This window comes from Cornus florida, unplaced genomic scaffold (assembly GCF_030987335.1).
Source record: "Cornus florida cultivar Cherokee Brave unplaced genomic scaffold, ASM3098733v1 CherokeeBrave_3.0.0_Hap2_Chr04, whole genome shotgun sequence".
Classification (NCBI taxonomy): Eukaryota; Viridiplantae; Streptophyta; class Magnoliopsida; order Cornales; family Cornaceae; genus Cornus; species Cornus florida.
Window position 1 is genome coordinate 13,314,648 of NW_026775574.1, and position 17,612 is coordinate 13,332,259.

The window sequence follows — 17,612 nt, forward strand, 5'->3', positions numbered from 1 at the left end:
TATTTAATTAAGGTGGTGGCATTTTTTTTCATTTTTTTAGTTTATCTTCACATTATAGTCTTTTCTCTAAACTTATCTTTATTTTTATAAAATCTCTTCTTTTTTTTTTTCTTTTTCTATTTTTACTTTACCTTGTTTCTTTTGGTTACTTCCCCAAAACCAGCCAATTGTCACTTTCTATATGGTTCTATATGTATATAATATATATAAATAGATAATAATTTCCCAACAGAGAGTCGAGCGTCCTTTATTTATTGAATGAGCTAAACTGAGATGATGTGAATATCACACTTTATTTAATGAAAAAAGTATTAAATAATTGAAGGTACCAATTATGTAGTACTCAATAAAATAAAATAAAAAATAATAAAAAAAAACAACGATGTAGTTTGTCAAAATAAGGAGAAAAAAAAATTATGTAATTCGCCAGGATGAGGAGAAAAAAAAAAACTATGCAGTACCCGACCAAAAAAATTGTGTTTGAGTCTCCCTATCTATCAGTGATAAGTAATTAATTTTTATTATTAAAAATAATAAATATTTAGAAGCCGATGTTTTCATATAATCAGTTCCCTCCGAGTAGAGACAATTCGATTCAACACGATTATATGGATCACAATTTATCCCATCAACCTACTTGATCCCATGCATTTTCCACTAAGAAAAGCCCTAAAATAAGTTCAATGGTTTCATGCCCATATTATGGGCTCCCCCTGTTAATTTTGTACATTTTATCTTTGGACCATGATCATTGAAGTTGTTGAATAAGATGATTCCAAGCTTCATTAATCAATCGAATCATGATCACTTTGGAGGGTCATGATGTGCTTAATTAGATTGATGGGTATTTGTATTTCAGTTCACTAATTAATTCTATTTTTCATAATGTTTTATTGACAATAATAGGTGTGGTATACTAAGCTTTTTAAGATTTATTTCCTTTTTATGCTTGCTTTTTGATGATGTTCTTCCATTAGTTCAAAGGTATTATGCCATTTCCATCCATGAGGCATTCCTTAATCATACATAAAAACTTTATGTCAAACTTTGATAGCGTCTGTATTGAAGACATTATGTCAGCCATCATTTTCTTCAGTTTCTCCAACCTACACCACCACCATAGATTAAAATGATGGACGTATCAAGAAGAGAGGTTTGGAATCTCTGCCCATCAATATCACACACACACACACACACACACACATATATATGTATATGGGTTAAAATCATAAAACCCACCTCTTATTTTAAAAAACTTCAAATAACCCCTTCAATTATCAAACACTTCCTGAACTAGTAAAAATTATCACGTTGCCATATTTTCGTGACAGAACCATTATTAAACTGAAATTATAGTGTGAGAAGGGCAATTTTGTTATTACAAATTATAAGGTTATTTTGGTTAGTAGAATTATGTAGCTGTTGCATGGTAGCATGTGATACAATCCCGTTAATTTTAAACTGATAGTTTTTTTAAAATAAGAGGGGAATTTTAAGATTTTAGCCCTCTATATATATATATAAGAGAGGGTGTGGTGGGGTCTTTGAAGCAGAGGATGTGGAAAGCCAAACAGGCCCCAACTCAACTAATAAAAACCCCACATCATGACAATCAAGACTTGCTACCCAGTTTCAGGAATCTTTCAATATCAAAGCCTGACATACCGATGGGATCTTACAATTTTGGGAAAAGATGGCTCTTACATTTTTTACTCCTTTTGGAGAAAGCATAAGCCATTAATTTATAAAAAATAAACTAAAATAAACTAAAATAAAAAAAACTTGCTTCACTTTATGACCCTTGTGATTCCAACTTTGATAACAACTGAAAAATTCTTTAATCACAACTCCAATTATTATTATTATTATTTTTTGGTTACTATGCAAAAGCAACACTAATGTCAAAATTTATTTAATACATTTATTTTGATATTATAACAATAGTGTAACTTATTATATCATGCAACAACTTTATTTCGTAAATATAACACATACACATCAAAATAGTGTTACAATCACGAAGTACTTACACAACAAAGTCTGCTAGAAATAATATATTGATAAAAATTAGAGGATCCACGTAGTAGTATAAAAAAAAAAAATTCTCGAAAAGATATAACCTGCCAATCATGTTATTAGTATACTTATTCAATTAGAATACACCATGCAATTTTGTTAAGAATAATTTTTATGATAGAGTGGAATCGTGAATGATGTTTTTTGATGGATTATTTATAGGTCTACCCTAGATAACTCCTCCCACCCCCACCACAGTTCTTGAGGGCAACTTTTCAACACCCCTTAGTTTTGAGGACAACTTTTCAACTTTAGAATTCCCTTTTCTTTTTCTTTTTCTTTTTTTTCTATAAAAATCTGATGGTCTATTACTTGAATTCTTTAGTTACTGCAAGAAGAGATTTAACAAATATTTGTTTTTATTATCCCCACCCACGCAACACACATCCAAAAGAAGATTTTTTTTTGTGTTGTTTGGTAAAATAAAAAATTTAGTATTGAAAATTTCAAGAACTGAATTTTAAATACGTAAATTTTTAAGTGGTAATAAAAAAAATTAATATATTTTTAAATTTTTTGAATTTTTACCGTTCAGCATTCAATGATAATTGATATTCCTATCACTTAAAATTTTACTTTATTTGAAGTGGTATTTATCATTTTCAGTGAAATTCAAACTGCGTTATCAAACGCACTTAATTGAATAAATGTTTAATCCTTGCAAAATTATGTACTTAATTGAGTTTTCAAAAAGCACATTAGTGTTAGTATAACCAAAGTCACATAAAGCAAGATGGGAAACCAAAGCGAATTCGAGAGCGGGAGCGTAAAAGTAACAAAATTTAAATCACATAAAGAAAGTCAGAGTAAACGCGGAGTATGAAAACGACACCCGTTGAGAATGAGTGGGTAACTTATTAGAGAATAACTAATAACTTGATTATCTTAATTTTTAACTCTACTCCAATTTCACTCATGAATTTGAATGGTTGACTACAAGTGCAGAATCAATCAAATTATTTGCATTAATTCTCTTTACCTATTTAAATTTGATTGTTTTAAGAATAAGAGCATCGTTGTTATATCGTGTTAATTCTTTAATAATAAAAATAACAAAACATATCTTGTGAAAGAAAATTTTTGTTCTCTCTGCATTCTCCTCCCCTCTACTTCTAAATTTGTACAAAAAGCCCTACTAAAATGAAACAGTTCCTTGAACTTAAAAAAAAAGCTATCAAATTACCCCCAAAATTGATTCCTAAGTTGTGAAATGACTAAATTAACCTTATATTTAATGTTAAATTTAAAATTGATAAATATAATTTTAGAAGTACAAAAATGCCCCGTGGGTCTCTTCCTCTTCACCCTCTTAACTCTAAAATCATATCTGACATTGGGCTGAGTCAACCCGGACCCTTCCAGCGGGTCGAACATGGTGGAGTAGTGATGCATAGCCTCCACAAAAAAATGAGTTCGTTGTGATTCGCTTCTTGCTCAACTATGGTGTCGATCTTGGGCTTCACCGCCTTCATTGATGATAGAACCTTCCAATTGCACCCAGCCTAGCCAATAGGAGGTGTAGCTCGAACACATAGTTCACTGCCACCGCCTTCATGAACTATGTCATTTCACAACTTAATTAACGGAGTCGGTCACGAGTACAGAGGTAACTTGATAACTTTTTTTAGTTTAGGAGGCGGTTTGATTTTAGTGGAAATCTTTTTGTATAAATTTGATAGTAGAGGAAATTTATTTGATTTTACCCCTTTATCTAATATTATCCTAAAGAAAAACCTCTCGACCTAAAGAACTAAATCAAAGGATTAGATTAGATAAATTTGAAAGATAAATTTGAAACCAAAGAAGTTGCAGAGATAAAGAATATATATACATTGTTCACAATTTATTTGTGACAAATTAATGGGGGAAATTAATGAAAATGAACAATATTACACATTGTTTAAAAAAAAAAAATTAGCTAGATTATTTCCTATGAAGGAGAATAAGCATGCGAGAAAGAATAAAACACAATGAATTTTGTAAGTTTCTTGATCTTGATTTGAGATTGTTAGACATTTTCCTCATAAAAGAAGTTAATTCAGGCTTTTCTTAAAATCATAATATTTTTTCGTAAATTTTAGAAGGATCTTTTGTCCTCAATACAGAGGAAAAAGAGAGAGAGAGAGAGAGAGAGTAAAGACGAATAATATATTTGTTTAAAAGAAAATGATTTAAAAGCATTACAATAAATTCGATGGTTTTAAAAGTCTTGACTGATATATTCGGCGAAAAAAAATCCTCCCCATTTATTCTCTCATTGGAGGATGTTCGGTGAGTATCTAATAGTAGTGATTAACACCATATTTCTAATATAGCTTTGTCGTCGCCAAGTTGGTAAGGCAAGTAAAAAATTTACTAATCAACACTTCATTTTACCATATATACAAATATTGATTTATACGGTTATATTTTATACGATATATAACACTACTAAAAAAAAATACCATTCGTCCCAAATAATGTAAATGCACAAGAGCAAACAAACTGAATTTTGGGTTGCCTCCAAGCAATGTAAAATACGTTCCAAAATTTGGTTTTACAAATTTTTTATGCTCATCAGACCTATTAATCTAGACTTCAAATTCTTTGGATAACCAAAGTCACTCCTGGGTTGCCTTTAAATAAGATAATAGTTGTTTTCTCATTTTGAAAAAAATTACAAAAAATAAAAACACAGCCTCTCACCTACAAATGCCAAATGGCCAGAATCTTCTTTCCAAAATAGGTCTAATTTTGTTTATTTGAAAAGAGAGATAGTTAATCACAAAACATCACTTTATGCAATGTATTTTGGATTTGCTTTACGTTTGGTCTGGTTTCAGACTTAATTTTGATGAGAAAAAATTTTCATTTTGTTTAGATGCAAAGTTGGCTTTTTGCGGGGAAGGGTTCGTTTTTTCTTTTTGAGAAGTTTAATTTTCAATTTTTCTGCCACTTATTTTGTCAAGTGGGACTCATAAAGTAAAAATTAAATTTATTAAATATTGCAATATATATATATTTTATACGAAAATTGTATGTATAAATTGTAGAACCCATAAAGTAAAAATTAAATTTATTAAATATTACAATATATATATGTTTTATTTTGAAGCTATATGTGGTAAATACAAATTTAACTAAAGTGCCATGTCAATTTTTACCCTCACTGAACCAATCCAGTGAAAGTAAATGGAGTTGATTTTGGTAGTCTTTTGATTGACTGAATTTTATGCCCATTTTCATGAATCTTTATCCAATTTTTTAAAAAAAAATAATAAAAACTCAAATTTATGCAGTGAATAATTCCATCAACATTGGCGTGATGTGGGACACTCTCTTTATGCAAATGGGACACCCTCTATGAAGAGTAAAAGACAAAGCTACTTCTAATATAATGCATTCTCTTTCCTAAAACGTCAATACTTTAATTACGAGGCAGTGGAAACAATTGGCCCACTGAATTTTTTTTGAGAGTTTTTATTTTATCTTGGTTGGTACCACACGTATACATTTATTGAGATTTGAACCGTCACGTCCCCTTTTTTTTTTTTTAATATAAGGTTTGGACACTGATTTGTTGGTCACTTAAATTAATTTAAGAGTCTTAAATAATAAAATAATTTATTTTAAAAATTAATTTATCACTTTAGTTGAATTAAGTAAAATAATTATATATGTATCAATAATTATTATTCAGGTTCAAACTTCAAAATACCTTCCAAATTTTTATTCCTGCATATTAAATTATTCTCCTTAAATTAAGTACTTTTTTAAGATACTTTTTTATTTAAAAAATTTAAAAATACAATATCTTTCAAATAACTTTGAACTATATTGTTGCAATTTTCATATATATATATAATATAACTTAGACAAACAATAAAAAAAATTAAAAATATAGTAAAAAATCAAGCAATTAAAGATTAGTCCTCAAAAACCAACAGGCTAGTGGCCTAGCCTTATTAGGTCTCTACTTCTCAAATGGAGGTTAGGGATTCGAACCTCCACATAGGCATGTGTGTATATGAGTACCAATTAAAAAAAAAAATTAGTCCTCAAAAAGAAAAATATAATTAAAATATTTTATGCGAATAATATAGAAATCTTTGTTGTTATGGTGCATGCCTTGAGATTATCATCATTTGGTTCAATTAATTACAAAAAATGGTTGTTGTTGTTCCATTTACTCTGAAGCAACCATTTAGATTTTTCATGATCTCCATCTCCGTGTATGTATGTATATATGTCTATATATATATTTTCTTTGCACAAAAAGTTTTCACATTTGTAGGTTTATATTGGTATAGGAGATATGGTTAAAGTTATGTGCACTGAAATTTATATATATATATATATATATATATATATATAATGAATTTCCACTTACAAATTTTTTTTCTATATAATGAATTTCCACTAAATTATTTGTATATTTCTAAATTAAAATTTGCAAGTTTGAACCAATATAGATTAGGAGATACTATTAAAGTTAAGTACACAATTTTTTTTTGTTTAATATATATATATATATATATATATATATATATATGTTGTTTTTTATTTTATTTATTTATTGTAATATATACACTACATGAAAAAATGCCCTTCAAGTTGAAAGTCAACTGAAATTTATAGTTTTTCTAAATTTCTTGAATGAAAGAATTATTTATGTAGGAAGGATATTTTGGTATTTTGAAATAAGAGTTTGAAAGGTATTTTGGACTTAAACAATAGTTTTCAATACATATGTAATTATTTTGCTTAACTCAACCAAATTGAAAAATTAAGTTTTAAAATAGACTTATTTTTTATTTAGGGCTCCTAATTCAAATTAAGTGTAGTTTTCTCAAATTTTAATATTGTCTCCTGAAATTAAAATAAAAAATAAAAAAATCCTCTATTGCCCCTACACAATTTTTTGGGTCTATCCATGCCTAATATTGAGACTTCAACATCACCACCACTTCCACACCGTCCACAAGCACCCACAAGAAAATATTTGTATTATTTTTTTTATTATTTAGTTAACTTGAATTAATTCAACTTGAAAATAAAATTAACAAAAACACGTCAATGGGATCCAGTCCATGACTTTGGGTTAGTAAACCGGAAACTTTTGACTCGATGCATCTGAAAATATCCTTACCTTTTTCAAACAAAAATCATATATATGCAAACTATATATTACTAAGACAAAGAGACTAGTGTAACTTATCCTATGTTTTTGTTTTTTAAAGTACGAGGTTTGAATTCAAATTTTCCCTTGTAATTTTTTTTATATTTTTTATTAGGGAAAATTTGAATTCAATAAAAAATATAAAAAAAATTGTAATTTTTTTGTCATGGTAAATAAAAGATAAATTATATTGCAAAGGCCATTACAAATGTCAGCTTTACAACTAGGAGCCAGGATTACAAAGCAGAGAGGGCTAAAAATAATTAAATACATGATTACTTAGTGTGTCATTAATGCTCTAAATACAAAATTCTCATGCATCAATCATTCAATTAGACCCAATAATTTACAACCTTCTAACACATTTACATTTCCAAACTTTAATGTGTTTTCACAGTCAATAATTCATTGAAGTATGTTTCATATAAGTATCAAAACAAACACCTACAAGAATGCAAGATATATATGTTCCTTATCAATAAATTCACATTAGAAAATAAGACTTATGTGCTCCGATCCAGACTAGTTATTAATCCATTATATAGTAAATTACCCAATTTAACAAGAAACCATTAAGTCATCAACAAAGCCTTTTTTTTTACAAAAATAAAAATCTATGTTTCACTAGATTAACAATAATAATCCATGATATACATCCCCCTATGCCGTAGTGCCTTACACACGAAGAGTATAGACCTTCTTCCATATACTAACAATGTGTTTGGTTTGCTGGGTTGGGTGCTGTTATGTTTTTTTATGGTTTCTTTTGTGATTGGGCCTATCTATGGTTCGTAGACTTGCTTATATTTAAGGCTTCCTTTGTAAATTTTATAACACCTTTTATTTATAGAAATATTATGAATTGTGCTGATAGGAAGAAGAAGAGTAGTACATGGATTTATAGGAACAATAATACCAAATTTTTTTTTTTTTTAAATTGGACATGGGTTATAACCTAGGTGAGCCCATTACTAGTTCCGCCCCTGGTTACAACCGACTGTGTAATCAGTGACGGATCTAGAGATTTGTATGAGAGGGCACGACTTTGAATAACAATAAAATATGATGGAGTATTATTAAAAATTGAGAGAGAGGATTATTTAAAATTTTCACAAAAAAGTAGGGATATTTTAAAGGTTTTTATAAAATTTATAGGTAATTTTATAAATAAATTTTTTTCGGTGAAGGCGGCTCCCCACTTCCGTGCAATACTTTATATAGGATATATGCCCATTATGTGCAGTTGGACACATGATACGTACTTACCCGAATCCACGTAACATCAACAGTAACAAGCTATTTGCAGCATCTGAAAAAAATAAAAAATAAAAAATAAAAATCTGCAAATGAAGCTTTAATTTGGTGGTCCACTGTGTGTTTCGTTCACTTTTAATTGACTTGGGCTGTTACAATCTGATATGAATTTGTGATGGAAACTTTTCTTTAAATGCCAACAAGCAATATTGGTCTGGTGGCTAATGCCTATTGGACATGAGATCCGTACTCAAGGAAGGGTCTCTATATTTGGTCCTAAATACACACTTGAAATTCCCATTTCAATTAAAGCATGTCCTTGTTTTTTAAGTAAAATCCAAACAGTGGATAACCATGAGAGCTGTTGGTATATTCCTGGAAGCAATGGCCTGGATTGCACTGCAAGGTGACGAATGTCGATTGTTAAACAATTTCTTTCTTACACGCTATCTCGATCTATATTTGCTCCTAAGTACACATTTGAAATTCCCATTTCAATTAAAGCATGTCTTTGTTTTTTTTAAGTAGAATCCAAACAATGGATAACCATGAGAGCTGTTGGCATATTTCTGGAAGCAATGGCCTTGCTTGGATTGCATTTATAAAAATAGTTTTAAAGAATTATTTTTAGAGAATCAGAATAGAAAATAATTTTTAGTTTTTTCAGATTTTTAACTTACTTGTTTAAGAAAATTTACAAAACAGTTTTCAGAAAACAAGAACTTATAAAACTGTTTAGTTGTATTTATTAAAAATAGTTTTCTGAACTAAGAAAATAAATAAAAATATTATTGTACCTCACTCTTTTATTTCATTAATTTATGATATTAACTATTAATGTGTGTGTGTGTGTGTATATATATATATATATATTTTAAATAAGTGTTGAAGGTGCATTCATTTTAGATAGTATTCTTAACTTAATAAAAGTTGCACAAATACAATATATCAAGTTTAATTTAAACTTGACTAAATTTAAATATAATAAAAGAGTTACATGAATTACTTCAAGTGTCATATGCACTTTTAGTTGTACAAACATTAAGTTTAGTGATACATAACCAAAACAAAACATTAGAGAATTACATAAATAGCTAATCAAGACAAAACATTGAAGAATTATGAAAGTAACTTCATTTAGCATTGCCTCCGAATGATGTCCACATTTGATTCGTCAGATGAGTTCTAAAGGCTCCCATTTGTGATGCACCATCATCAAATAAATTAAGTGCTTTCAGTACACCGGCACTACTAGCTACCATTCCCCCCATCAACAACATTAACATCTTTTTCCCTATACTCCATAAAAAAACGATCATCTAACATATTTTAACGAATGAAATTGTGAATTGTGCAACAAACAGTTATTATAAGTCTTTGTCTAACCAACATATAACAAAGCATAAGTTTTAAAATGGGAAAACGAGCCTTTCGTACTCTAAAACAACGTTTAATGACATTGCGAAGTGATGAATGCCGATAGTTAAACAATTCCTTAGTTCCATGCGGTTGCCGATAGTTAAACAATTTATTTAACAAATGTGCAAATTTTAGTCCAATTTTATCCATTAGATTTGATTTTTTTATGGCATGAGTATTATACTGCAGTGGACGTGCTTTATTGTAAGTAGACGACCATCATCACTCACATGTATGATTATGCTAGTATGAGCGATCTAGACCGCTTGATTATTATAGTACGGGTGTTATAAGTTTTAACATGCAGTAGAGACTTGTCGTACCGTACTGCAGTGGACGTGTTGTATTTTAATAGAGGGTCATCAACGCTCACGCTTATGATCATGCTTTGAGTGATTTGGACCACCTGACTATTATAGTTAAGGGTGGTCACGGATTGGATTAGGCATTAACCCTAATTCGATTCGTTTCCAATGAATTAGAAAGATCTTAATCTTCCACCGATTCGTGGGATAGCGGATCGAATTGGATCCGTAGAATGACTAATCGGATCGGATCCACGGTTTGTGATTTTTCTTAAATTGTACAACATTGTTTATTGTTTAATCATAACCCAATACATAAAATTTTAATTTATTAATATTAATTCATATATTTAAATGATTATTAATTAATACATTCTTAGAGTTTATTAAATGATTATTAACTAATTAAATTAACTGCCTCAGTGCATAGCCGTGTTAACATGAATTCGAGAGGTAAGTCCTTGAAATCTCGTTTTCGAACCGCACTCCTGACTTAAATGGTGCGTGTATTATGGGGTCAATACACATACTCGAAAAAGAAAGAAAGAAAAAAAAAAACTAATTAAATTAACTAATACATTCTTTGAATACATATATCTAATCTCGCGAATTAGATCGGATCAGACTTAGGGATCGGATCAGATTGGATTTTAACTGTTCAATCCGTGAATTATGAATTCAAATTTTTTAGAATCTGTCACCGATCTGTGAATATAGCAATTAAATCCGATCGAATCAAATTTACAAATTATTTGTCCATCTTTAATTATTGAACAAGTCTCACAATCTAAAGTATTTTTGAAGGCAAATAATGCTCTTTTAACAGTGGGTCAGCCTATCAAATAATGGGTTGGGCACCTAATTGGTCATCATAGAATGGAAATATCAATCTGTTTTCTAGCTCCCCAATTATCAGTACGTACTTGCATGGACATGATAATTTAAGCATTTTGATTCATGCATTGGACCTTCATAAATAAGTCACTCAGAATGTGAATCTAAGAACATTTGTTGTATTAGAGATCATGTAAAATTTATATCAATGGTACTTAAATATTGATGTCTACGATAGTTTATTGGGAAATTAAAAAGGACACCAAGAGTTGGATCATAAGATAGATTATTTCACATATATGCTTATATATGTGTGAGGATTTGAATTTAGGAGCATTGTGGGAATTTTGGTTTTTTTTTAAAAATAAGAATAATAAGAAGAAGAAAAAGGAAAAGAAAAATGAATTTTGAAGGAAACAAATTAGAACATGATTAAATAAGAGGAATTAAACTTTTAAAAAAAGGTAATTAAAGAAATTTAAAGAATAAAAGAGAAAAAAATTTAAAAAAAGTTTGGAAATTAATAATTTTAAGGAGGGCATAATATACAAATATATATATATATGTAAAAAATAAAATAAAAGCTATATATATATACATAAGGCGGGGCTAGGCCAGGGCAGGGGCATGTACCCCTAGGCACACATTGGCTCTGCCCCTGTATATATTATTAAAAGAATTAAAATGAAGAAAGAAGCTCCTAAACGATTCGAAGGCTGAAGAGAGTCAAAATTTCCAAAGAAAGGTGAATGTATTTCTATGCGTTACTAATGGCACAAGTAGTCCATTATATGATATTTGCTAAATAATCAAAGGCAATTTAACTATTCTTTTTAATTCTAGATAAGATATAAATTTTTAGAAATTTTCAAGCCACGTACATGTTAATGGGCTAAACTCACCACGTTGAATATATTTTGGGATACTATGATTGGTATGTGTTCTTATATTTATATACATGTGTATGTGCGTATGACAATACCAATTGATAATCATCGAACTCGATCATTGTTAGGCCAATACACAGTTTACCACATTTCACATCATTCACACATTTGATATATATTGTGAGTCGTTCGATAGTTCGATACCGTGCAATATTCAGAGAATTTTAACAAGTAAATTCTCACCGTCCTCTAGGACTTTTGATATCAGAAAATACATCACCAGGCATGTTCACACTAACACTATCATTGGAATATAAACTAATCCATTTATTTTCCAATTCATTGTAATTCCGGCCTTTTTCGGCGCTTTCCTGAAGCTTCAGTGCGAACTCAAGACTCCATAACACATCAGCCATCCCTGGCCGTTGGATCCCCTGATCAAGCAAGCAACTACTCGCAATCTCACCGATATTTCTCAAACACTCGGGTGCAATCTGACCGTCCAGATTTGGATCAACGATCTGATCAAGCGTCCCACTTCGTTGGTGGGACCGGGCCCAATGTGACAAACACACCTCATCCATATCTCCATTTTTATTCACCGGCGGTCTGGCGCACAAAACCTCAAACAACACCACTCCAAACGAGTACACGTCAGACTTCTCAGTCAATTGCTGACGCATATAATATTCTGGATCCAAATATCCAAAACTACCCTTCACGACCGTGCTGACGTGGGCGCGGGACATACTTGTGGGACCCACCCTCGACAACCCAAAATCAGAAACCTTTGCCACCCATTTCTCGTCCAGTAGTATGTTACTGGTTTTCACATCTCTGTGGATGATCATGTGCTTCGCGCCACTATGAAGGTAATGCAGCCCACGAGCCGCTCCGATGCAGATCTCGAGCCTCTGCTTCCATGATAGAGGAGCATTATCGGTGTTGTAGAGATGATCACGGAGGGACCCACGTGACATGTAATCATAGACCAAGATCATCTCTTCATCATCATCACAGTAACCAACAAGAGACACGAGGTTCAGATGGCGTAGCTGTGTGAGCATTTTGATTTCCGTACAGAACTCGTGGGCCCCTTGGTGGGACATCGGATTCAATCGCTTGATGGCCACATAATTATACCCATCTTCATTGTCGATTTGACCTTTATACACGTTGCCGAATCCTCCGAGCCCAATTAACAAAGCATCGCTGAAGTTGTTCGTAGCGGATTTAATCTCAGCAAGCGAGAATTTATGGCAAACATCCGATGGCAAGGACCCGGTTTTTGACGAATATGATCCAGGTTGTGAATATGGACTCCGCAACGAGGGCCCACAACTTGACCCGAAAGAATAACCTCTCTTTCCACGTAGCAAAACAAACAAAATTAGAATTGACAGAACAACCGCTCCACCACATACCGAAACAACAATGATTACTTCTATCCGGGGCTTGTCCGGATGATCCATTCTCTGCACCGTTGGTTCGGAATCATTTGAAATCGGGTCATAAACTGGGTCAGGGTTTGGTCCGGCGAGACTACCATCACTTTTGTTCAATTTGAATATCTCCAACCCATTTAAGAGAGCATCAGAGTACGTAGAATGCGCCCTTGTGTTAGGGTGTAACGCGAGCCACAGATCAACCTTGCCTCCGCCTCCTTGTGGGACCACTACCACAAACTCTTTATATATAGGAACCCCATTGCCACCAGCATAAACAATGATATCCATCTGATCATCAGCCGTCTGATTGTTCATGAAGATCTCGAACACCCTCTGATTAATTTCCGTTATCTCCGGTGCAATCTCGCAAAAATGAAGCCTGACCAGGTAATAAAATCCCGAATCAACCGGGAAACGCCACGTCAGATTGTAGTTCTCGTTGATGAACCTATTGGTTCCCATAGACCGCGCAGTACGGTAGAGTATCTCTGGTGCAGTGTAAGGTTGTACCTTGGTGTACTTTATGTTAAGCGTGAAATGGTAAGGATCTGCACCGGCGCCACCATCGATGAAGTCGACGTCGGACGACCAGGATCGAAACATCCCGGTGTCGTCCACCGGCGATATGGCTAGCCCGGCAACGTTTAACCGGTAAATGTTTTCGAGGGCGGTGTTGTTATCTATGTTTAATGGTTGATTTTGGCCTATAATGTTTATGTCAAGGCCTTGGATGTATAGATTAGTGGGCATTGAAACAACTTCAATCCCATTGATGAATCCGAAAGAACCGGTATTCGGGTTAAAAGTGATATTCAAGCTACGCTCTGATACAAGATTGATGCAGTACTCTTTAGAAAAGTAGGTCGAATTGAGATAGTGAGAGGTGAGGGAAGCACTGAAGTTGTGGAGGAGAGTGTGGTGGTTGTTGGCGGTGACGGTGAAGAAGGAGTCGGAGGGGTTGAGGCCGGAATAGGAGGCGAGGTGGAAGTGGAGGCGGAGGAACTTGGGGCCGGCGGTGGCCATGGGGAAGGTGTAGGTGAGTTGAGAGTGGAATATGCGAGCGGTCATGTATGGGACTTGTGGGGCATAGTCTTGGGTGGAGGCTGTGGAGGCTGAAGAGGTGTCGAGTTGTTGTGGTGAGAAAATGAACTTGGATGGGTTGTCGCGGGTCCATTTCCGGCCATCTGATGCTGCAATATCGCCGTGATCTTCACCGCAGTTTAGGGCGATGTCGTCCGGAGGAGTGTAGGATGAGGTGGAAGTGATGATGAGGAAGAGAAAAGAAGCAAGTATGGTGAAGAGTGAAGGGGGCTTGTTGGTAGTGTTCATGGTGATGGAGGTACCACATTGGAGCTTTGGGTGGTAATTTAAGATTTCTATTTTTTTATTTTTTTATTTTTTTAACAGTTAATTTAAGATTGAATTATGAATTAAATACTTTGGTGGAAAAGAACTTTTAGAATACCTTGGTGGAAAAGACCTTTTAGAAGGTCGAGAATCCATTAGGGAGAATTCTCGCTAATTTCACGAGTTTCAAGATTGTTTAGTTGACTAGTTGAGTGTTAGGCAGGTCTTTGTGGTATGTTTTCAATTAAGGATTTAAAAAGATAATGATAAAAATTACTCTCTCTCTAATATTTCATATAAAAAGGACATACATTGAATTAGACAAATTTAAATTAATCTATATTGCGCGCGCTTATTATATTTTACTTGGTGATGTAACTATGAGTCACCAATTATCTCTTTAAAATAAAAGTCCGCGGCTCACTCTAGAATGATTTGCAAATTCCGGTTCATATATGTAATTATTTGCGATAGAATTAGGAGTGATTTATGGTTTGTTGTATTTAGGGGTGACAAAATGGGTCACAACCCATCAATCCATTCATATTAACCAGTTTTTTTTTAATAACCTTGGGTGAACCATATTTAAAATGAGTCAAAAATAGATTAGGTAATTTTTAACCATTTAATTTGAGAGTCAAAATGGGTTGAATATGGATATCTATATTCAACCCATATTTCATTCATCAAATAATAGACACACAATACACATCTATTTTGTATTGCACTCAACTCATTTCTCTCTCTCTCTCAAATTCTCTCACTCACGATCTTCTCTCTCTCTAAATTTGTTTCTCATCAATCCCCTCTCTCTAAGTTTCTCTCTTTAAAACGAGTTGATAAATATTGTTGAGTTTGAGATTGTTTTTTTAATTTGTTGGTAAATAAAATTTTAAAACCTTTCGAAAAAAACTAAAAATTTTAAAAAATTAAAAAATATAAAAATAAAAAATAACAATAATTAAAAAATATATTTAAAGAATATTAATTAATGGATTTACGGGTCATAACGGATTGACCCAATACATTTTGATTTGTCCATTTTCAACCCGTTTTGAACGGGTTGAATATGAGTCTTGACCTATGTTTGACCCGCCCATTTCTAACCTAATCTAAATCCGACTCAACCTGCCCATCTGAACGGGTTAAATATGAGTCTTGACTCATGTTTGACCCGCCCATTTCCAACCCAATCTAAATCCGACTCAACTTGCCCATTTGTCACACCGTACAAAGCCTTTATCCACAGAGCACATGTGCAAGTTAAGGATGGTGTATGTTATTTCGACTGACATGTGGTTAAAAAAAAAAAAAAAAATTCAAACATGACAAAAATGTCTATTACAGTTACATTGCAAAATTGCTCGATTATAATTTAAAGACCACGTTTTCAAAATAAAGATGATTATAATTTAGAGGCCAGTGTTTAAAATAAGAAAATAAGTTATGTGGACTCGGAGGGAGGGAGCCTTGGTCATATCGATTAGGTTGATGTCTTTTCATGGAATTGCCCATTCATTCAATGTGTTCAATGAAAATTTTGCACAACCAAACAAGTGGAAATTGGGTGGGTAATTTACCATGCGCAGGAGCATTCTCATTGTGTTTAGAATATTGTCACTTGGATTGAGATTAACCCCATTAAATGAATGGCTTTATAGTTTCCATTAACATATATATAATCATTTATTCTTGACCGGAAAAATATTTCTTATACTCTTTCAAACAGTCCACAAAGGTCTTCATACTACTAATTACAAAGCATTTAGCAGATATATACAATGGATTTTGGGGAGAAAGATGACTCTCATTAGGGTTTAGTGATGTGCTTAATTTCATTATATTGATGGTAGGATATTATTTGTAGATGTTCCTTCCTTTGTTTATTGTATTACCAAGTATTACTGTAAGATTTCTTAAATACTTGAGGGTGAGTTTTTGCGCAATTATAACATTTTTTCGTTGTGACATTGTCTTTGCATACATCTTATATATGGTTTGCAGTCGCGGCATCGGTACTGGTTGCGGTGTAACTTACTCAGGCCCATATCGGTGCAAACCAGTCGAATCTGCCAGTTCATAGAGATATGTAACAGTATCAGACCCTTGAAAAAGGATTATGAACAATATATCGCCCGATACGACGAACTATGATCTGACGTATTCCAGACCTCACAATAACAAGAGCCTAGTGCATTAAATTTGTCGTCTTCTTCTTTTTTTTTTTTTTTTTTTTTTTTTTTTTTTTTTTTTTAGAAAAACTTCAATATAAAAACTAAATTGATAATTTCATATATTAAAAAGCGAGAATAATGGATTCTAAATTAATTTTATCCGCTATATCATGGAGTTGGTTAATGTGGAAAAATGCTTAATTTTTGTTATTGTTGGGATGTAGAGTGGATTAATGTTATTTATATATTATTAATATATTAAACATGAAAAAGAACTCATTTAGCGTTTTTACTTTAGACTTCAACTTGTATTAAGCAGCTGTCTCTAAGTGAAATGCCCAAACGCATTGAAAATCATATATGTTGAAAAATTCAAAATTAGGAATCTACCTTAGAAATAAGAGTCTGATAGAGAGTTTAGTAGTCGGATTATTCTGAATGATTCATTGTGAGTGAAAGGCGTGTGATGATAGGGCATGCCCCGTCACAATAAACCATTTAGAGTAGTCAGACTGTCGGATTACAAATCATTTTATGTGAAATAAAATATTGATATGCATTTAATTGCAAAAAGGGCATTTTATCAACTCACATACAAAGACACACAAACATAGTTGAGTCCATTCAATCCAAGTGAATTGCATCAAAAGGTAGTGAAATTGCCAACAACTTTCTCATTCATGAGTAAGCGGACACTGTGTACCACTGAA

At 32.3% G+C, this 17,612-nt stretch overlaps 1 protein-coding gene across 1 annotated transcript; it reads right to left on the reverse strand.

The window, feature by feature from the left end:
* Positions 1-12,172: 12,172 nt before the first annotated feature.
* Positions 12,173-14,979, reverse strand: LOC132304733 (receptor-like protein kinase FERONIA). Its single transcript, XM_059802458.1, has one exon. It carries the CDS (start codon positions 14,708-14,710, stop codon positions 12,173-12,175), a length of 2,538 nt encoding a protein of 845 aa, XP_059658441.1. The 5' UTR covers positions 14,711-14,979.
* Between the last annotated feature and the right edge of the window lie 2,633 nt (positions 14,980-17,612).